At 41.4% G+C, this 22,417-nt stretch overlaps 1 protein-coding gene across 7 annotated transcripts in view; it reads right to left on the bottom strand.

The window, feature by feature from the left end:
• LOC144591933 (uncharacterized) overlaps positions 1-22,417 on the bottom strand; it is a 93,032-nt gene that overhangs the window by 39,303 nt on the left and 31,312 nt on the right. For all 7 annotated transcript variants that reach the window (XM_078395966.1, XM_078395963.1, XM_078395960.1 and 4 more), the window contains 5 exons: positions 16,018-16,102; positions 13,979-14,014; positions 10,645-10,784; positions 5,276-5,399; positions 4,399-4,543 (listed from right to left, as the gene is read on the bottom strand). In XM_078395966.1, the coding sequence (XP_078252092.1) occupies positions 4,399-4,543; positions 5,276-5,399; positions 10,645-10,784; positions 13,979-14,014; positions 16,018-16,102 (530 nt within the window). The remainder of the gene's footprint in view (positions 1-4,398; positions 4,544-5,275; positions 5,400-10,644; positions 10,785-13,978; positions 14,015-16,017; positions 16,103-22,417) is intronic.

The raw sequence follows: 22,417 nt of genomic DNA, 5'->3' as shown, positions 1-22,417 counted from the left end.
TATGTATAGTGCAGTTCCGTGACACAAAGCCAAGCCATCTGTGCATGTATCAACATACATTAGTTGAAGAAAAAAGTGGGTTTATTTCCTTTTTAAAAATACAAATTCTATGGGAGAATTTTAATTTTTGGGTAGTGATTTGTGAATTCTATAAGGACAAATTTCCGTGACCGAAAGAACCATAATATGGGGAATGCCTATACTCAGGAAAAGTTTAACAATGGTCAAGTTCTTACCACATACCTGATGCACATGTAAACTAATTGTTACGATGTTTTCTTCTTCAGATTAGTTTTATAAATGGTGACCCATGAAATAGTTAAGGTGACTGGTGGTTATTTTGTGCTTTATATCAATAGTAGGAGATAGAATTAAGGACCATACAATGCTTCTCCCAATCTGCATCTTTTAATTGGTAACCTAGTCTAAAGTTACAAGTTAACCCCGGCAGACAGCGTAAACCACCCTGGTAAATGTGTTAGGCTTTTTTTTTTTTTTTAATGTTTTAAAAACATTGGTTTTAATGACAGAATTGGATCCAAGAAATTCTGTGATGTCATCTGGTTTGGAAAAGGATTACCCGATGCACAGCGATGACATCAAGTCATAGAGGTGTACTACATGGAAACTAGCCCTTCGGGTTAGTTCAATTAGCTAGCATTTGGCCCATAGTCCTCTAAACTCTTCATATCCATATATCTGCCAAATTGTCTTTTAAAAGTCATAGCTTTTTTTGGGAGCTCATTCCAGATACAGATTACCCACTGAGTGAAAATGCTGCCTGAGCTTCCTTTTAAATATCTCCCCTCGCAGTATGTCCTCTGGTTTTAGAATACTCTACCCTGGGAAAAGGTTTGTGAGCGTTCATTTATCTATGCTCTGTATGTTTCTTCTACATCTCAATATTGTCACACTTAGCTCCTAAGTCCAAAGAAAAAACTCTCAGCCCATCCTAACACTCCCTGTAACTTAAGCCAGCAAGCCCAAGTAACATTCTAGTGAATGACTTCAGCTCCCTGTCGAACTAAATGCAAACCTTCCAGTATTTGGGTGACCAGAAATGCACAGTACTCCGTGTTGTCTGACCAAGAACTTGCACAGCTGGATCATGATGCCCCAACCTTTGCAATCAATACCCTTCCCAATGGGAAGACAAGCATGTCAAATACCTCCTTTAACACATTGTTCTCCAGACTCACCACTTTCAGAAAACCACGCACCTGTAACTCCTACATCTCTCTGGTCTGCAACACTCTCCAGGGCTTTACCATTTACTGTGCATGCCCTACCTTGTTTTGACTTTCCAATGTGCAACACCTCACACTTGTCAGAGTTAAATTCCATTGGCCATTCCTTGGTCTCCCTTGCCAACATATCTGGATCCTGCAACAAACTTCCTTTACTGACGATGTTAACTATATTGTCACCTGAATCGTTATATAGTCAACAAGCAACAGTGGACCCAGCACTGACTATTGCAGCAGTCTACTGGCCACACGTGTCCAATCAGAAAAACCCTTTGACTCTTTCCTCCGTACTACATTTGAATCAAATTGACTAGCTCGCCTTAGATTCCATGCGATTAATCTTCCAACCCATTCTACCACACTACCACACCTGAAGGCCATGCTAAGGTCCATATAGACAACGTCCACTGCCTTGTTCCTATCGGTCCCCTTGGTCACCTCTTCCCATGCACAAAGCCAAGCTGACTAAACCTAATCTGTCCATGCCTATATATCAGTAGATCCTGTGCCATAGGAATTCCCTCCAACAACTGACCAATCACTGATGGCCGGCCTACAGATCCCAGATGTCCAGCCTGTAGATCCCTGGCTTGTCAGCGTTGCCCTTTTTAAGTAACAGTACAACATTAGCTACCCTCCAGACTAACAAACCTTCACCTATGATGATGTAAATATCTCTGCAAGGGCCTCTGCATTTTCCTCTCTCCCTTCCCACAAGGTCCTACGATGGACTTGGTCAAGTCCTGATGGATTTATCCATCTTAATTCACTTTAAAAACACTAATTTCATCTCTTTGGTAATTTGTATATGATCTAAGACAGCACAATTAATATATCTCAATTTCTTAGCTTCCACGATTCCAATATTTATTGAATATCTCTCCCATCAAAAGTGTCTTATTGTCATATGTACCGAAACAGAACAATGAAATTCTTACTCATAACTGCAGTACAACAGGTTTATAAGCACTGGTACTCTATTAAACAATGTTACATAAAGCCTTTAATATTTTAAACAAAAAAAAGTTATAGCTATTAAAAAGATGTTTATTTTTGAAATTCCTATGTGAAAAAAATGTTACTGTGAGTCTGAAACTCTCTAGCCCCGATCCCTTGTTCTTCACTGACACAATTGTTTTTATAAAGCAATTTTCTATAGGGCGAGGTTTCACAAGAATGCAACTATCGTGTTATAGTAGTACCTGTTATATAGTTATAGCTGTATGTACAACATGCAACAATGAGAAAATTTTGTTCAAATATGGAATGAAAATATCTTCACAGGTAACCATGCGTAGTATTAGTTATGAAACCATCTGCAGGCCCTAGAGACACCATCAACAAAAATACCTGCTTAAATATAAAGGGGATCTTTTGGGTCTAACTACATTCAGCATCAACCATTGAGGCAAACATCAATTTCTACTTTGGTACATTGTCGAGGCCCTCTTGTGGCAAGAGCTTAATGCTTGCTCCAAAACCTCCAATGTGCATTTTGGGGAAAATGCAGAAACTGGAAGGTTGTCAAACATACGAAGATTTTCAAATAGGCCCATCATTGCTTAAAGGTCATGACACTTTCCAAAATGTTGTTCCCAAACATACACTCATAATTAATTCTAATTGTAAGTTCTTGTTAAAAATTCATCTTCTTTCAAAATGTTTCCCATTCAGATTGCAGCCAACAGACTACCATCTCAGCTCAGAATACACACTTAAGAAATTAAAAGCTAGAATAATAGTAGTTATATTCTGATGGGGACATCAGAGATTAGTTTCTAGGAGTTTTTTAATTAATGAAAAAGTCAGAGTTTCATAGTAATAATGGATGCACCGAGTATGAACACTTCTGCTTGTATTATTCAAGATGCAGATAGTCGTGTGCTGATCCTAGTGCCCCAAATGGTGGCAAAATGAAGACATCATCCTCTTTCCATTTTAGTTAATAGGAATATGGTTAGGCACAAAAGTCTAAGACTGTGGCACTGATTGTTGAAATAGTGTGCTCCTTTAAGTGCAACTACCCCCTGCAAGCATATGATTATTGAATGTATCAATATATCTCTTTCACGGCCTAATTCGGGTTTAATAATAATAATAATAATAATGCATTTTATTTATATAGCGCTTTTCATATACTCAAAGATGCTTTACAGTGATTTAGAGAACATAGGGAAATGAATAAATAGATAAATAAGTAAATAAGTAAACGAACAGAGATGTATTCTTAGATCTGGCAATTCTTGACATTGCATATCATTAATTTGCACTACAAATCATCAATTAGCCTCTGGCTACATAGGGCCAAAGATCTGGAATTCCTTTCCTCAACCCCTCCATTTCCAAGACAATAAAAACTAATTTTCCTCAGGAACATTTTCCACATCTTGCTTTTTTAACTAAATTTATGTCAACTATCAGATGAAGCTCAAAGTAAATATGTGAGTAACAGTCATTTCACAGATTACATCAGGATAGTAAAGAGGGCACAGACATTCTCGATTTACATAAGAGTTACCTCCCATGGACTCCTGCATAAGTCGGATGCTGCATAAGTTGGAAACGAACGTCCTACTGCGTACGCATAAATCTACTATTCACAGAGACGCGGAGACCATGGGGGAGCTCCGACGTGGAGACCATGTGGGCGCCCGTGGGTTTAAAGAATGCTTACATAAATGTGAGTTTACGTAAGTCGCCTATTACGTAAATCGGGGAGTGCCTGTAATGGAATGATCATGAATAGAAGGTATATTTAAACTAATTTCTAACTAGTTTCCTCAGTAGATCATGAATAATTATTAAATGAACTTTCATTAATGTACAGAGTTCAATGCACCAATTTATCCGACACACGAAGTTTGGGATGACACCTACTTATAGGCCACTGAAACAAAGCTATGGGATTGTGAAAGAAGCAATCTGAGGAAACAGTACAAAATAGCACAGAAAAGCAGAAGGACAGGCAGATAAACATTAAACAGTTTGCAATATTAGACTCTGCAAAATAAATGTTCAGGCTACAAAAGGAGGAAGGAAGGAAGCACTCTGAAACCAACACTTCCATTAGATTGAGCACTCTGATCAATAATAACAACTAAAGGTAAATTTTATTCCACATTAGTCCATGTCTTATAAATAGTGAGGGTACCTTGTTTGATCCAGCGAGTACAATTGTAAAGGAAGTCAACAGCGATGCAAGTGCCTTGGGAATGAGTGCTGAAATAAAGAGGAGGAGGTGCTGCGCTGCACAGGTGTTTTCTGGAAATGGTACGTCCTTTATTTTGGAGATGAAGCTGATTATAAATTTAAAAACAAGTTTATTGACAAGTTGATAATCCAGACATATTCACCAATACTTAAGAATCAATACCCTTGCCAGTCTCTATCCTGCCTTCACCCCTCTTCCAGCTTTCTCTCCCAGACATATTCACCAATACTTAAGAATCAATACCCTTGCCAGTCTCTATCCTGCCTTCACCCCTGGAAGAGGGGTGAATTTTTTGTTATATATATATATATATATATATATAACAAAAAATTATCTACAAACATGAGGACTTGCATCCTTTGATAAGAGACTCGGCACCATAGTATTTAACAATGTAACAAAGGAATTGGTAGACAACCACTGTCTATCTCGTATTCAGGTTTTATCATCATAGTGATTTAAAGATAACACATCAATGAATAGTCAACTTAAAATCAGTTTATATTGGTAGTGTTTTTAAACAATATAAACAAATGACATGAGAAAGTATAAGCTTTCAGATGCAGTAGTTCTGTTGCACAGCTGCTGTGAAGTGATGCGAGTCACAGGCATACACTGTTATACCACCATGGCCAAATCCCATGATTCACCATGTAAATGCAAGTCTCACTGGCATGGACAGGGTTTTCACAGGTTTGAGTTGGTTCCCAATGCAGGCTTAATTTTTACTTCTAACAGTGAGTGGAACTACACAGCTCAAGACAAATGAGGAGGAAATTTACCTCATCCAGTTAAAAGATTATCTGACAGGGCTTACCCTTCATTCGCAGTCTGGAGAAGCTCATTGATGATGTTAAGCAGTTTTTCTTTCGCTTCAAGAGCCTGAGACAACCCTGAAGACCAACCCGACACTTTCACATTCACAGGGGTGGAGATCAATCCTATTAATTGAAACATGCAAGGAATGAAAAATACATCAGAATCATTGGACCAAAACATCCTTCTGCCGGGATTTAGAAACATAGAAAATAGGTGCAGGAGTAGGCCATAAGGCCCTTCGAGCCTGCACCGCCATTCAATATGATCATGGCTGATCATCCAGCTCAGTAACCTGTACCTGCCTTCTCTCCATACCCCCTGATCCCTCTAGCCATAAGGGCCACATCTAACTCCCTCTTAAATATAGCCAATGAACTGGCCTCAACTACCTTCTGTGGCAGATAATTCCACAGACTCACCACTCTCTGTGTAAAGAAATGTTTTCTCATCTCGGTCCTAAAAGACTTCCCCCTTATCCTTAAGCTGTGACCCCTGGTTCTGGACTTCCCCAACATCGGGAACAATCTTCCCGCATCTAGCCTCTCCAACCCCTTAAGAATTTTATATGTTTCAATAAGATCCCCCCTCAGTCTTCTAAATTCCAGCGAGTATAAGCCTAGTCTATCCAGTCTTTCTTCATATGAAAGTCCTGCCATCCCAGGGATCAATCTGGTGAACCTTCTCTGTACTCCCTCTAAGGCTAGAATGTCTTTCCTCAGATTAGGAGACCAAAACTGTACACAATACTCCAGGTGCGGTCTCACCAAGGCCCTGTACAACTGCAGCAGAACCTCCCTGCTCCTATACTCAAATCCTCTTGCTATGAATGCTAACATACCATTCGCTTTCTTCACTGCCTGCTGCACCTGCACGCTTGCCTTCAATGACTGGTGCACCATGACACCCAGGTCACATTGCATCTCCCCTTTTCCTAATTGGCCACCATTCAGGTAATACTCTGCTTTCCTGTTCTTGCCGCCAAAGTGGATAACCTCACATTTATCCACATTATATTGCATCTGCCATGCATTTGCCCACTCTCCTAATCTATCCAAGTCACTCTGCAGCCTCCTAGCATCCTCCTCGCAGCTAACACTGCCACCCAGCTTCGTGTCATCCGCAAACTTAGAGATGTTGCATTCAATTCCCTCGTCCAAATCATTAATATATATTGTAAATAACTGGGGTCCCAGCACTGAGCCTTGCGGTACCCCACTAGTCACTGCCTGCCATTCCGAAAAGGACCCGTTTATTCCTACTCTTTGCTTCCTGTCCGCCAACCAATTCTCTATCCACCTCAACACTGAACCCCCAATACCGTGTGCTTTAAGTTTGTACCCCAATCTCCTATGTGGGACCTTGTCGAAGGCCTTCTGAAAGTCCAGATATAACACATCGACTGGTCCTCCCTTATCCACTCTACTAGTTACATCCTCGAAAAATTCTATAAGATTTGAAGAAAGGTTGCCTGTGAGGTCCTTTTCATGCATCAGATCATTCCTGACTTCACTTCCAGCACACTTCAGAATGAATGTCAGTAGAAAATAGACAATAGACAATAGGTGCAGGAGTAGGCCATTCGGCCCTTCGAGCCAGGATCGAAGCACCCCAGGACACTGAAAACATGCACTTTCACACTACTGCCGGACTCAGCTTCGAGTCCAGTTGTGCCGAGCCAAGGGGCCAGATACACTTTGCATCCAATCCCTCTCTGTGTTAAACGTGCTGCAGCAAAGTCCTAGATCCCACTTATGGTCAAACAATCTTTTAAAAATGTATTTGTAGGTCTTTTTACATTTAAAAAAAAAGAATACTTTTTGATTTAAAAAAAATATTCCAACAGCTTTGAAACATCTCCAATTGTCAAGAAAAGGCCGTATGGGTGTTCTGAAGGCCAAAGGACTATCACTGCTCGTGGACCCTTCTGCTTTGCCAGACAGCTGTTGCAGCCTAGCTCACAGCTTTATTCATCCAACCAGGCCACAACATACAGGTGCTGCCACGGACATTGTTTTAGAGATGGGGAAGGTCCCATCTCATAATTTCATAGATCTTGAATTGATATCCAATCATCATCCTCGGCTAGCTTTTCCACATAACCAACTTTCACTAGCTCTGTTTATATCCTCAAATCCTGCAAACTCCTCCGCACCTTCTTTAGTGCACATCTTTCCTCTAAAGAGGCAGTTTGAATAATTGTGTGCAGGATGCAGCACTTTTGACTGGCATTTTAGCACAAGATCTCAGCAATTACATTTTAGCCAATAAAGGAGATCAACCCACATGCCTTATCTACCTATCCACTTATTTTCAGGCACACCTCAAGGGAACAATGCTCCAATACATTTCTCAGTGAGTTACTATTTCTTATGCATTTACTTTTTTGTGCACCATCCTCAAATGCATTACGTCCTACTCCCAGTTTAAATCTAATTTGCCACATTTCTAATTAACCGACTAGTCTCTGTGTAACCAATGGCTTTCTTACTCACTGTCAACTATACAACCAATTTTTATATGTTTAACTTTGATTAACATTTAAACTCCCACAATAAAACTCCAACATCCACTCTACCAATGGCTGGAATCCCCGATGGTTCAGTGGCTGGCCCACTGGATGCTGTTTCCCGTGCTCCTTTAAACTGAGCCAGCCCCATTTCCTGTATTCAGTTTAAAATGACTGGGTCCATATTTCCCACTCTCCCTTTAAATTCACTGGTATATTTATCACACTACTCCAAAGACGTACAGGTATGTAGGTTAATTGGCTGGGTAAATGTAAAAAATTGTCCCTAGTGGGTGTAGGATAATGTTAATGTGCGGGGATCACTGGGCGGCACGGACTTGGAGGGCCGAAAAGGCCTGTTTCCGGCTGTATATATATGATATGATATGATATGTATAACATCTTTACATAAGTGAATTGAAATGGTATGATGGAGTGTTAATAGAACAACATCCAATGGTGCAGTCCAATCCAGAACCAAAGCCCCAAGGATGCTAGATTATTGGAACTTTACAGTGATCTGCTCAACTTTTCACTCAAAATGTTACCATCTGCAAGTTGGATTGATGTGATGCAGCCCCTCACAGCATTACTACAAACATCTATGATTGTGTGATCGGGTTTTAGCCTCCTGCAATTGTCGTATTTATTTTGACCTTGTCAAAACATTTCAAAGCACATACTACCTTTTTCACAACACCAGTGTTCTCTACTAATCAACTCACCCCATCCAGATAAATTTTAAACTAAACCTATTTATTCCTCTAAGCCTGTGTTACAAATGCACATACTCCGTATGATGTGTTTTTAAAAATCAAATTATGTTTTTGGATTATATTTTTGTTGCCCTAAACAATGCCTTGCATTCACACCAATTTTTTACCCAAACTCTAGGAATGACACGAGAAATTCCTTGCTATATACATCATTCACTAGCCTTCTGCAAAATGCTTCAATATACTTCAAATCCATTAAAGTGATCAACAGAACAAGTTGTGAACCAACAGCACCCCGATATCAAGAGGCTCTTCAGAGGGCCTCTTTATTTTCCATGCTTGTGGCTATCACATGATTCAAGAATTCATGCAGTCAAATCAATTCAATATGGTATCTCATTCAACATTGTGCAGACAATTTAAAACGAGAACTTTAGAGAGCCATTCAACACAATTTAAGTCATTTGAATTCAAAGGAGAAAAGCCAAACATGATGTCAAAACAGTTAATCAGGAAATAAATTTCCAAGAAATAAAGCAGCGAACTGTAGATTAACTATTTGAACAGGTAGCTGAAAGAATTTCAAATACATTCTTCAGTTTTTAGATACAGCATGGAAACCGACCCTTCGGACCATCGTGTCTACACCGTCGCATCGATCACCCATTCACACTAGTTCTATGTTATCCCATGTTCTTAGCCGCTCCCTATACAGTAGGGACAATTATCTTGCACATCTTGCAGTCAATGTCTTACTTTTGAAATGTACTTCTTGTTGAAATAGAGAAAATTGTGCAGCGTATTTGCTCAGAGCAACATTCTCAAATAGCAAGTGAATTAAACCAATTAACTACGTGTCTACCTGGATCTAGATGGAAGCCATTTGGCCCGTAGAATCTACACCACCTCTCAGAACAATCACATCAATTCCATCGGCCTCCATTTTCTTGTAGCCTATTCTCTCTCACATGCCTGTCAATTCTACCCTGATTCTTCGAGCCCTAGCTACACCAGGGGTAATTTACTGCCATCAAATAACCCGCAATTCACCAAGTCTTTTGGATGTGGGAAGAAACTGGAGCATGCCAGGAAAAATCAATAGTCAAAGAGAGGATGTTCGTTCTTCAGAAAGACAGCACCAAAGGTCAGAATCAAATCTTCAATGCGGAAGCTGTGAGGCAGCAGAATTACCCACTACCGCACCGTGCAACCTCCTGATTTGAAGACAAGGGAAAACATCGATTTTCACTTTACTTTAAAGATCACGTTACTTGTGAAATTATGCCATTTGTTCTGAACGTGGCTTATCTGGTTATAAGTGGACAGATACAATTTGGAGTCACGAGGAGATCAATGAAAATCTTGTAGAGTGACAGAGAAGCTATTGTAGTAACTAAAATTCAGAACAACCAGAGAGGAGCAATATTTAAGGATTGTGATAAAAGCTAAACTTGATTCAAAATGTAGAAACAAGGAACGGCAGATGCTGATTAATTTACAAAAGGACAAACTGCTAGAGTAACTCAGCAGATCAGGCAGCATCTCTGCAGAGCGTGAATGGATGACAATGTGGGTCCAGACTCTTCAGGGCTGGAGCTGAGGCAGCAGAATTAACTACTACATCACCGTGCAAGCACCATCCATTTTGGCAGAATCACATTAGATCCTGAGGCATGCTTGCATGTTTCTTGACATTTGAGCCAATGCTAATTCTAAGCCAGCCTTAGCACATATACAGTATGGTTCCAAGGTTCTGAAGAAATGGAAAGAGATCATTCTACTGGTCTGAAAGACAGTAATGAGGGATCATAATTTTACAATGCCTAAAAGACAGCTTTAGCACTCTTATGGAATGCTAAAAGTTATCAGATAAAATCTCATTTCAACAGTTGAGAACATAATCCAGACTGACAGCTCCATGCATACAGAGAAATTGCCACTATGATTTTCATGGGACTGCAAATCAAGCGCAAGAGATAAAACTGCTCCGAGACAATGAATCTTAGAAAAGAGGCAGTTTTTCTACAATGGACAGACGACATTTCGGGACGGGACTGTTCCTTAGATGAACATCTTGGTCGAGTTGGGCTCAAGGGCCTGCAACACTGCTGTATGACTCTATAACTATCTGAATTGAAGTCTTACCATGCCAGTGCTGTGTTGAAAGATCTGTAATCTGTTTGGAGAATGCAGCAGATTCCTCTACATTGATGTTAAGAAAAATTCCTAGTACGAGTTCCGTAGCCAATCGTTTGAACATTTCATAAATCGCAACAGGCTCTTTGCTGATGGAATAAAATTTATAAAAACAAATCAAAACTCAATTACAGCAGCGCCTTTAAAAATTACTGGGGTAAAATGAAAGATAAATCAAGGTAATGACCAATCTTCGCCAGGTCAGCCTGTGAACACTGATTGTGTGTTTTACTTCTAAACTGAGCATGAATATCAGTGTATATGCATAGGGAAAACATAGAATCCACTATTCCCTGGGCCAACAGGCCTAACATCCCTTCACATTTTTTCACCGTTCCACCTCGGAAGCCACTTACCTGACTGAGTTCTACTCTATTGCCCACTACATTAACCTCACCCCAAACAGAAGTTCAACATAATTCTCCCCTTTCCTGATGTCTCCGTCCCCATCACAGGGGACCCACATTTACCTGGACTACAGCTCCTCCTGTCTAGTTTAGAGTAGATACAGCGCGGAAACAGGCCCTTTGGCCCACCGAGTATACACTGGCCAGTGATCCCCGCACACTAGCACTATTCTACGCACTAGGAACAATTTACAATTTTACCGAAACGAATTAAACTACAAACCAGGAAATCTCTGGAATGTGAGGAAACCGGAGCTGCCGGAGAAAACCCAGGCAGTCACAGGGAGAATGTACAAACTCCGTACAGCCAGCGCCCATAGTCAGTATACAGCTTCAACCGACGGCGTCGTCGACGACTCCACAAAAATGGCGGCCGCTCTCTTTCTTCTCCTCCTCCCGCTCCGCCATCTTGTGCACACCCCCCTCCACCGCACTGCATTCCCCGCCGCTCGCCGGCGATCAGGGCTGCATGCCCGGGGCACATGCAAGAAGCTTTCGCCGCCAACGGGTCCACGGATCGGTGGGTTGCTGCCCCCATCACGGCCCGGAGGACGCTCCCCGCTCACTAATGGGTGCACGGATCAGTAGGTTTGCTGGGCCAGAGGGGAGGGGAGGAGGCAGTGGGGTGGGGAGGGGGGACGAGGGGTAGGGGGAGTGGGGGGGAGGAGGGGGAGTTGGGGGGGAAGGGGAGGGGGGAGTGGTGCAGGTGGGGGGGAGGAGAGGAGGGGGGGGCGAGTGGGGAGGGGTGTGGGGGTAGGGGGAGGGGAGAGGAGGAGTGGGGGTGGGGGGGAGAGGAATGGGGGACTAGGGGTGGGAGGGAGTGGGTGATGGGGAAGGAGTGAGTGAGTGGGGGGAGGGAGGGGGATGGAGTGGGTCACTGGGGGGGTGGGGGGGTAGGATGGAGTGGGTGAGTGGGGGGGGGATGGAAGATGGAGTGGATGAGTGGGGGGATGGAGTGGGTGAGGGGGTGAAGTGTGTGAGTGGGGGGAGGGGGTGGAGTGGTTGACAATAGACAATAGGTGCAGGAGTAGACCATTCGGCCCTTCGAGCCAGCACCGCCATTCAATCATCTTCTTGCGTTTGAGGCAGCAGGAGTTATGAAGCTGCTTCTGCTGTCTGTTTGTTGTCGTTTGCCTGACTGAGGTCAGTTGACAGGGCTCACCATGGGGAGGTCGACAACGTGAGCCCCCGCCATTCAATGTGATCATTGCACTACCTCAATAGCAAGAATGTCCTTCCTCAAATTTGGAGACCAAAACTGCACACAGTATCCAGGTGCGGTCTCACTAGGGCCCTGTCCAACTGCAGAAGGACCTCTTTGCTCCTATACTCAACTCCTCTTGTCATAAAGGCCAACATGCCATTAGCTTTCTTCACTGCCTGCTGTACCTGCATGTTAACTTTAAGTGACTGATGAACAAGGACACCCAGATCTCTGTAGTTCTCCATTCCCTAACTTGACACCATTCAGATAGTAATCTGCCTTCCTGTTCTTTCCACCAAAGTGAATAACCTCACATTTATCCACATGAGTGGGGGGGAGGGGGGGGGGATAGAGTGGATGAATGGGGGGAGGAGGGGGGATGGAGTGGGTGAGTGGGGGGAGGAGGGGGGATAGAGTGGGTGAGTGGGGAGAGGAGGGGGGATGGAGTGGGTGAGTGGGGAGGAGTGCTGGAGAGCCCCTTAGGCTGGGGGAGGGAGTGAGAGGAGGTAAGGGGGGTAGGGGAATAAGGGGTTGAGGGGGGATGGAGTGGGTGAGTGGGGGGGGGGGAGGGGAAGGGGAGGGGAGTCGGGGAGGGGAGGGTACTACACCAATGCCGGAGAGCTTTGGGCCCAGCGGATGTCCGCCGGATCAGCGCGTGCGTGGTTGGGGGAGGTTTGCCATTTTGTGTTCAGCTCCGGCGCGTGTGCAGTGGGGGAAGGGTTGCCATTTTCTGTTCTGCTCCGACCACACACTCAACGCCCGATTGGCCCGGGTCTCCACGTGGGGGGGGGGGGGGGGGCGCTGATGCTCCCCACTCTGGTCGCCGGCGCGTCCTGATTTGCTCCTGCCGCTCACCCCCACGTGGAGTCCATAGACTGGCTACAACCTCCCGCTCAACCTCCCTATTTTACATAGGATCTTTATTTCCTTCAGATTCATTTCATTAAAAAAACCCAATTTATTTTAAAGAAAGGATGAGTGTGGGGGGCGGGGTGAGAGTGCTCGACCAAGACAGGAGAGGCTTTGGCTCCACAGCTCGCTCTGACTGCAGCGCTGGTGCCACGGGGCCAAGATGAGTGGGGCCCTCTCCTCTTCCCTGTCCCCCCTCGCCCGCCCACGGCCCCGGGAGACACTCCCCGCTCGGCCGCCCATTTTTGGAAAACATCTCAGATCCATCTCGGCCTCTTTATTTTACATAGCATATTTATTTCATTGAGATTAAAAAAAAATTTTTTTTAAAGCATTTTATTTTAAAGAAGAGTTATTTTCCCAAATCACAATGGAAACCCTACGAGGAATGGCCTAACGGGTCCACTTGGTCTAGTATATATATATATAGTTATATATATATAACTCTCATGTGTGTATATATATATATCTCACCAACGTCTTATACAGCTGCAACATGACCTCCCAACTTCTATACTCTAATTGATGATGGCCAAAATGTCCTAAAACCCTTTTTGACCACCTTGTCTACCTGTGACGAGACCTTCAAGGAACTCTGCACCTGCACTCCTAGATCCCTCTGCTCTACAACACCTCCCCAGAGGCCTACCATTCACTGTGTAGGTCATGCCCTTGTTATACATCCCAAAATGCAACACCTCACACTTCTCGGTATTAAATTCTATCGATTATTATTGGCTCAAAAATAAATGTATGCTCTTACCTTTGTGCAAGGTCCTTCAGATTCCTTGTACATACTCTGAACAAAACAAATGCCATTTATAAACGATGCATTTTAAAATAAAACAATTTCAAAAAAAAAAGTTTTAAAATAAAACTAAATTGAAAGAATTACCAACGAATATTACAATATGCCCTATCAAATTTTGCTACCAAAAGTTTATGCAATTAAATTTAAGGATATCCAAGTTAAGATTGATGAACTCAGTCATCAACCATTCCACATTGGATTGTTAACTTGAATGATAAATGGTGGTTTTGGTTGATGCTTTTCTCTTTTTTTTAATAAATCGGCCGACTACAAAAATGTACAGAATGTACATAGTCCCTTTTATGACATGCATGTTTAGTGGACTTTCAACACAGACTCATTTTGTTTGGAATGCATCCTCCAAGAATAACACTTTCACGTGGATATAGAAAACTATTTTGCAGAAAAAGCACCAAATGGAAAAGTTAGCCAAAACAGCTACCTATGGAAAACACCTACAGAAATGGATTGTGGAACACATATAAATTTAGATTATGCAAGTTATTAAAAGGAAAACTATGGATCCCTTCCTACCAGAAATGTCAAAGTGCATTTCAGAAGGGTTCAGCTACAGGGAAGCAGAATAAGATTATTCATACTTCTTAGAAATACAACAGTGAAAAGACAAAGATTGTTAAAACTAGCAAGTTTTTTTACTCGCACTTAACCCAGTGAGACGCAGTTAAGGTCTTCTTCCCATAAATCTGTACATTAACAGTGATTCCTGTGCAGAGGAAACTAGGCACCAATAGCTTTCACATCTCATTAAAAAACACTTGATTTCTGCCTAAGTGCATACGGGAAGGCTTTTTAAACCAATAGGTAGAAGAACCGACTCGAGGACAGGCCATCCTAAACTGGGTATTGTGTAATGAGGAAGGATTAGTTTACAATCTTGGTGTGCAAAGCCCCTTGGGCAAGTGACCAAAATATGGTGGAATTCTGCATTAGGATAGAAATTTTGAGTGTACAATATTAAACAGAAGTAGAACTGTTTATTGTTTTATTTACTATCAGGATCTGAGAACTGCCTGCAATTATTGGCAGTTCCTGAAGGAGGTGGTGCTGAGCTGTTACAGTTCTTCCAGTGCTGTTGGGCAAGGTGTTCCCAGATTTAGCAGGTAGCAGCTTCGCAGTTGTTTTTAAGAGAGCCTGGGCAAGTAACTAACTGTGCTTCACTATGTAGATAGGACACACTTAAGTGACTGTACACAGGTGGTAGAGGAAATATTTGAGAACATGCATTTGTTAATCAAAACCCCCACTTACCTGTATCTGCCTATCACTTGTCTGCCTTTGTTCCCCCTTGCACCTCTCTTCCAGCTTTCTCCCCCCTCCTATAATCACTCAGAAAGGTCCCGACTCAAAATATCGCCTATGTTCTCCAGAAATGCTGCCTGATCTGCAGTTTCTTTCGAATTTAGTGTCTTATTTTTCCTCCAGCAGTTTTGTTTCGTTTTAGTCCACCACCTACACTCTAGGGACAATTTACAGAAGCCAATTAGCCTACAAACCTGCAAATCGTTGGGAGGAGGAAATTCACATGGTCACAGTGAGAACGTACAAACTTCAATCTTTTGCTCAAGATTCCAGCGTCTCGTGTCACCTGTGTAGATTTTCTATTGTTGGAGGTTGACACTGCCTGGTAGCAATGCGGTGTGAATGTTAATTGCCACTTTTCAGTCCATCCCTGTATGTTGTCTATGGCTTGCTTAATTCACAAATCGACTACTTCATTTGCTGAGGAGTTATGCATGGAATCTAACATTGTGTAATCATCAGCAAACCTTTTGATGGACGGATAGCACGCAAACAAGATTTTTCACTATACCTTAGAACACGTGACAATAATAAATCAGTACCAATACAAAGAGCATTAATGCTGGATCACACTTCAAACTTGGGAAAAGATATTGAAATTGTTACTGTTTAAGATAGTAACTCAAGCATTCACAATTAGCCTAGAATACTTAATCTCCAAAGTTACTTACCTGTTGATACAATCTCTATGAGTTTCAAGTGCTTTGTTGTTAAACAATTGCATCAGTGACAGTCTCAATAACTGTGCCTCTTCTCCTAAGTACAGTAAGAGAAAACCTCTGGTGAAAACATGCACATTGGGAAATCCATTAAAAAACCTGTCTAAACTGAAAAGATCACTGATAAATACTAAGATTATTCAGTAAAGATACCAATTAACTTTAAAAGACTAATTATCAATATGCAACTTGAGAAATAAGCCCAAAGAATGTGGAATGCACTACCAGATAGTGTTTGAAGCATGGGCCAGACCAACATATAAGGCTGAATTAGAAAAAAAAAATTGAATGATAGAACAAGAATGATCATGCCTTTTGAATAAACCCCACAGATCACTCAGCCAAAAAATGCCTGTTATTGCATTTTGATTCAATGTAAAAAAATCCCACATTTGGTGTCAAAAGCAACCACCACCACAGCCATTTTACTCACAGCAAGAACCCAACAAGCCAACAAGCATTTAATCTGCATCTGCATTTTTTTTCCTAAGCATTTAATCTGTTTCTGCTGGATTTGGGTAATGCTACAGTATCTTTTGGTCAATAAAGCCACAGAATTGTGTGTTCCTTTACTAAGGCTGCTAATGGATCTCAGTGGTCCATCTGCATATCCACAGGACTTAAGATGGCATTATCTCTTTTATAGAAATCGGTGTTAAAGATTTGTTGCCTGATTGCCTGTGCCATGTAAATGCTCTCCAAGCAAATAACCATCCTTTGATGCGATGATGCAAGTAACAAATGTTAACTTCTTGTGGCTGCCTCTGATTTCATTCCTTTTAACTTGACCATTTTATTTAATCTGTCTTCTTCTTCTTTCGTGTCCGTCATCCATGTTTCAAATGTTGACATCGCTGTCATCGTCCGTCCTGAAAAGGGCGCAAGCTTCCGGCGACAAACAGTGGGAGCCATCACTTGTTGCAATAGATGATAGTGGTAGCAGAATTAGCTCAGGACACTTCCAGTTTCCAGCCCCGCGACGTGGACGCTTCTGCTATGGGGCCTTTAATCTGTCTGAAGAAGGGTCTCAACCAGAAACATTACCTATCCCTGCTGCCTGACCTGCTGAGTTATTCCAGTATTTTATGGCCTTTTGTGTATTAACCAGCATCTGCAGTTCTTTATTTCGACATGAAATAATCAGTACCATGCTGTTCTTATATTTACGTTTTAAATCTCAAATCTTTGACTCAGGGGCCCGTGATAATATTTAACATAAATAAATATTACTCAATTTTTATTCATGGAATTACTTGACTGAATAGCTTATAAATATTGTATTTATAGTGCATTTATATTCAAGATTTCCTCTGACCAAGATGGTGAAGAGAAAATTGCTAAATTTTATTTGCTGTGAAGCATTGAGAATGCATTGAAGATGTTAAGTAGCAGCACTGTACCAAATGATTTAAATCACTTCAAGACACTTATACTTTTCAGCAGATAAGCAGTTCCAGAATTTAATGAAATAGATAAACACAAATATACAGTTTGGGAATGAATACCTAAACAAGGGTTTAAAACCATTCATAACGTGTTATAGTAACATCTTTCCTCCTTCACCCACGTCAAGTTTATTGTCAGAAGCACAAGTCCATTGAGATACAGATACAATAAAAAAAAGTCTTGCTTACAGTGGCATCACAGGCACATAGACTCCAACAAACACAAAAACATAAATTGTGCATTAATTATACAAGACTATGAAAATAAAAATATCGGAAAAAATATATATTAGTACAAACACATTTAGAAAACAAGACCACGGTAGTGCAAGAGTTGGTGGGAATGGAGTTCAGTTGCCAAGGTAGGCTTTGGTGGGTGCAGGTTGATTTAAGAACCTAATGGATGTTGGACGTTAGCTCTTCCTGAACTTGGTACTGTGGGACTTCTGGCTTCTGCAACTCTTTCCCCAATGACAGTAGTGAGAATAGGGCATAGCCAAGATGACAATAGACAATAGGAGTAGGCCATTCAGCCCTTCGAGCCAGCACTGCCATTCAATGCGATCATGGCTGATCACTCTCAATCAGTACCCTGTTCCTGCCTTCTCCCCATACCTCCTCACTCCGCTATCCTTAAGAGCTCTATCCAGCTCTCTCTTGAAAGCATCCAACGAACTGGCCTCCACTGCCTTCTGAGGCAGAGAATTCCACACCTTCACCACTCTCTGAGTGAAAAAGTTCTTCCTCATCTCCCTTATTCTTAAACTGATGGTGAGGATCGTTGATGACAGATGACACTTTTGAGGTAGTACCTCATGTAGATGTTTTTGATAGTGGGAAGGATTATGCCCATGATAAGACCAGGCTGCGCCTACTCTTTTCTGTAGTTTGTTGCATTTTTGTGTTAGAATTGCAATACTAGGCCATGATACAATAGTCAGGATACCTACACGAGCATCTGTGGAAGATTGGTGGAGTATTGGTGGAGTAGTCGGTCAAGCACTAAATGTCTATAAGATGAGAATTCATCGAGTTGAGAATTCATTTGAACTCGGGCCCTGTCTGTCCACTCATCAAAGACCTTGACTTTTTATTGCATGTCTCCTGGCCAATGTTCCCTCTGCAAATGGCTCCAAGACTTACGGCAAATCCTTTAACTGGATGCACGTGAAGGTTGAAGCTCTGTAGAATAATTACTCCCATGATGCATTCTTTGCAGACTAATGAGAAACAAAACTCTCATGAGATTTATTTTGTGCCAGAATAGAATGTTCTCACATGGAAAATATGAACAGTCACTTCAAACTACAGCTCTTGAAGATCACTTTCTGGCCTCATGGATCACTCCGTCATTCTCCAATGCAATCTTCTCAGGAAACCAAGAAGAGTTTTTTCTTGGAATCTTACCCTTCCATTAACGTCAAGACTAGGTATAACCTCATTATTGGGGAGCATTGGATGCAGATTTTCTTCTTTAAACATACACGCAATGTTTCTTTTCATTTGCATGCCATGACTTGGAGGAGTTGATAAAGTAAAACGTGCATTCCCAATAAATTGGATTTATCTGCCCACATACATGCTCTCTATATCAGACTGACTCAGGATATAAAAAGGAAAGGTAACAAGTTTGAACATCTTCATATTAAGGTAATTGGCTTTATTCTAGTGAGTTAATACAAGGTTTATTTTGAGTGAAAATAAATGTAATGACCAAAAAAACAAACCACTGGAGGAGCCCGGTGGGTTGAACATTATTTGTTTGCAAGTAAAGGGGAAGGGGGAAGAACTGTTGACATCTCAGGTTGAGATCCTCAATGATTCAATTGTGCTTTATTTGTCACATATGCAACTGCATCAGGACAGAATGAATAGCAGAGAGAGGTGGATCGAGGAAGGATGAGCAGATGTAGGCAGATTCCAAAATTTGCCTATTGCATCCCTGTTTATTGCCCTCCAACTGCTGTCTCTACCTTCCTCCTTTCCTCACCTCAGTTGGCTCCATTTGCCTTTATATTGCTTGTCTGCTTCCACCCATTACCAACCTACCTGCCTCACCCCTCTCATCCGGTCTCACCCCCTCCCTCTCCACTGATGGTCTCAACCTAAAACGTCAATTTCCCAGCTTCTATCTGACCCCACAAATATGCTGCTCGACCTGCTGAGTCCCTCCAGCACCTTGTTTTTAGCTTCACATTCCAGCATCTACATTTTCTTGTCTCCCCAAATTTGTCATGACTCACTATGACTTGGCAAAATCAGGGCAGCTCCCCAATGACATTAACAACAACAAAGTCTCATTCCCTGGACACATTTTTATCCTCCGTAATGGAATGAATGTGATGTGACATTTTTTATTGATTGGATAACTTGAGAAACAAAAACAATGGGAAATGTTCTTCTTTGCTGAAAATAGCACATACTTTTTTTAAACAATCAACATTAGCAGCAAGTAGCTCTCAGTAAATTTAAAACAAAATACGAGAAATACTCAGGCCATCCAGCAACTATTAAGGGAGAAATAGTTGATGTTTCAATTTGGCATTATCAGAAATGGCAAATAATAGAAATTGGCTTTCAAGATACAAAAGCAGGTTACCACATTGGTACAACAGGGGTTGCTGTTCTGCAAATGAGGCATAAATGTACTGTACTGAACTTGAGTTTCTCCCTCCCAAAATTAATGAATCCTTTGGCTCAAAATTACCTTTCCCTGCTTATTGAAGCATTGTTTTACACCGTGTTACATGACAGTGCAATTTCTGCTTCACCAACCCTGTGGTATGAATCCAAATCCATAAAAAAATATGAAGTTAATCTATTTCCTTAAGTTTGCAGATGAAAAATTAAGAAATTTATCATCTGCAAACCATGGAATCATAGGCAATGTGCAACAATGCAGTGACATTAATTAAGCTGCAGCCTCATGATTCCAGCAATCCAGTGTGGAGGTTGACACAAAAAGCTGGAGTAACTCAGCAGGACATGCAGCATCTCTGGAGAGACGGAATGGGTGACATTTCAGTTCGAGACCCTTCTTCGGAATTTTGTGTATATCTTCGGTTTAAACCAGCATCTGCAGTTCCTTCTTAAACAATCCAGTGTGGAGGTTGCATGTTAACTGTGATCATGTGGATTTGCTCCAGGTCTTCCTACATCTTAAAAGACATGCAAGGTGGTGGGCTAGTTAGTGAGTGTAAATTGCCCCATGTGTTTAGATGTGTAGCAGAATTTGTACTGTTGATTGAGATTGGGAGAATAAAATGGGCAAAAATAGAATTAGTGTAAAAATGAGTGCTTAATGTCTGTCTTGATTTGGTAGACCAATGTGCCTTTTTCAATCCTGTATCACTCCAAATCTAGAACAAATGGTTAGAAATTATAGGAAGCTGGACAAGATGCCTCAATGGACATGTTGGAGACCGATAAAATTTCACCTACGTGGAGGTACTGCAATTAGACAACATATGCTTCATAAGCAATGGTGAAATAATCAATTATAAAAGTGAATCAAGAACACTGTTCAAAAATTAAAATTTAAAACAATTGGAGATACTGTCTAAATCAGTGTTTTTTTTAAAAACAGATTTACTTTCAGGGTTAATGGTTTCTACACAGTGCCAAACCATGAAATGAACTTTCAGGTAGTGGTGTATATAATTCCTGGATATATTTAAAACAATTGGTTGGGGTCATCAGCAATGTAAAATGGTAAATTGAAGGAGAAAATGTTATTTTAACATTTTTGGATCAACTTTTAACCTACCTTCTTGTCAGGAAGGGATGATTACATCTGCTAAGTAATGTGCTATTGGCTTCAATTGTTAGGTGATGCTCTAAGACTACAGCAAATGTAGCCCATGAAGACTGCAGAGATATCCTTTATGTATGCCAATCTGGGTGTTATAACATCACCCAACTACAGTTTTAACTCAACCTGAATTCAATTAATTCTTTGCCATCAAATTAAGAAAGTGGATCAGTTGGCCATTCAGGTCACATTACTTTTTCAAAGCAAGTGTGCCACTCCAAATCCCACAAAGATGGATTAGACTGTTCTGTTTTGGCCCTGTGTATCACAAGGTACCAGTTTTCAGTGGGAGGTTAGTGCATATTAATGAAGTCCGACATATTAAATTCACTATGGCCTCATGACATTGTGGATTAGTAGGAACCCAATCTTTTCATGCATAAATCCACCAGCAATTAAGTTGCAGCCCCACTATGTATTTTAACATGCAACAGGATCTATAGAAGCATTACATAAAATTTGAATGCAACACTTTAAAAGCTTCAAGTTACAATTTTCAATTTGCTCAGAGATATTATTCAGGTGTAACCAAGATGTACAAATTTAATGTGGCCCCAGGGAATAATTCAACATTTCTCAACTCCTAGGCTGGGCAAGGAGTGAATAAACTGGCCAGATTCTCAATGCTGGCAGTGATGCAATATTCCATGGATAGCTGCAGGACAGTGCACAGATCGAATGTGTAGAAGCATCTTCACTGTTGAATTGTCAACCAGTGCTCACAATGAACATTAAAGGCTCCCGCTGAGGCTTGGCAGGTTGCCATTGAAACTGCACCCCAAAGTCAACACTACACTAGAAAACAAAAATGGCTGAAAGTTCAAAGCAACATAATCCTCAGTTCTAAAGCAAAAGCAGTTTGCAACAAAATAAAAGTATAACCAAGGTGCAGGAACAAACTGAAGCAGGAAATCTGAAGGGTATTAAAGAAGTTGTACTACGTCATCCAATTGAAACAGGTGGGCTTGCAGGGCTAACATAAACCTCTGTCAGTGTGTAAGCTGTTAAAAAGATAAACATCTTATCCTCCAACATTTCCGCCACCTCCAACGGGATCCCACTACTGGCCACATCTTCCCATCTCCACCCCTTTCTG

Source organism: Rhinoraja longicauda, chromosome 3 (genome assembly GCF_053455715.1).
Source record: "Rhinoraja longicauda isolate Sanriku21f chromosome 3, sRhiLon1.1, whole genome shotgun sequence".
Classification (NCBI taxonomy): domain Eukaryota; kingdom Metazoa; phylum Chordata; class Chondrichthyes; order Rajiformes; family Arhynchobatidae; genus Rhinoraja; species Rhinoraja longicauda.
This window is presented reverse-complemented; position numbering and strand designations above follow the sequence as displayed.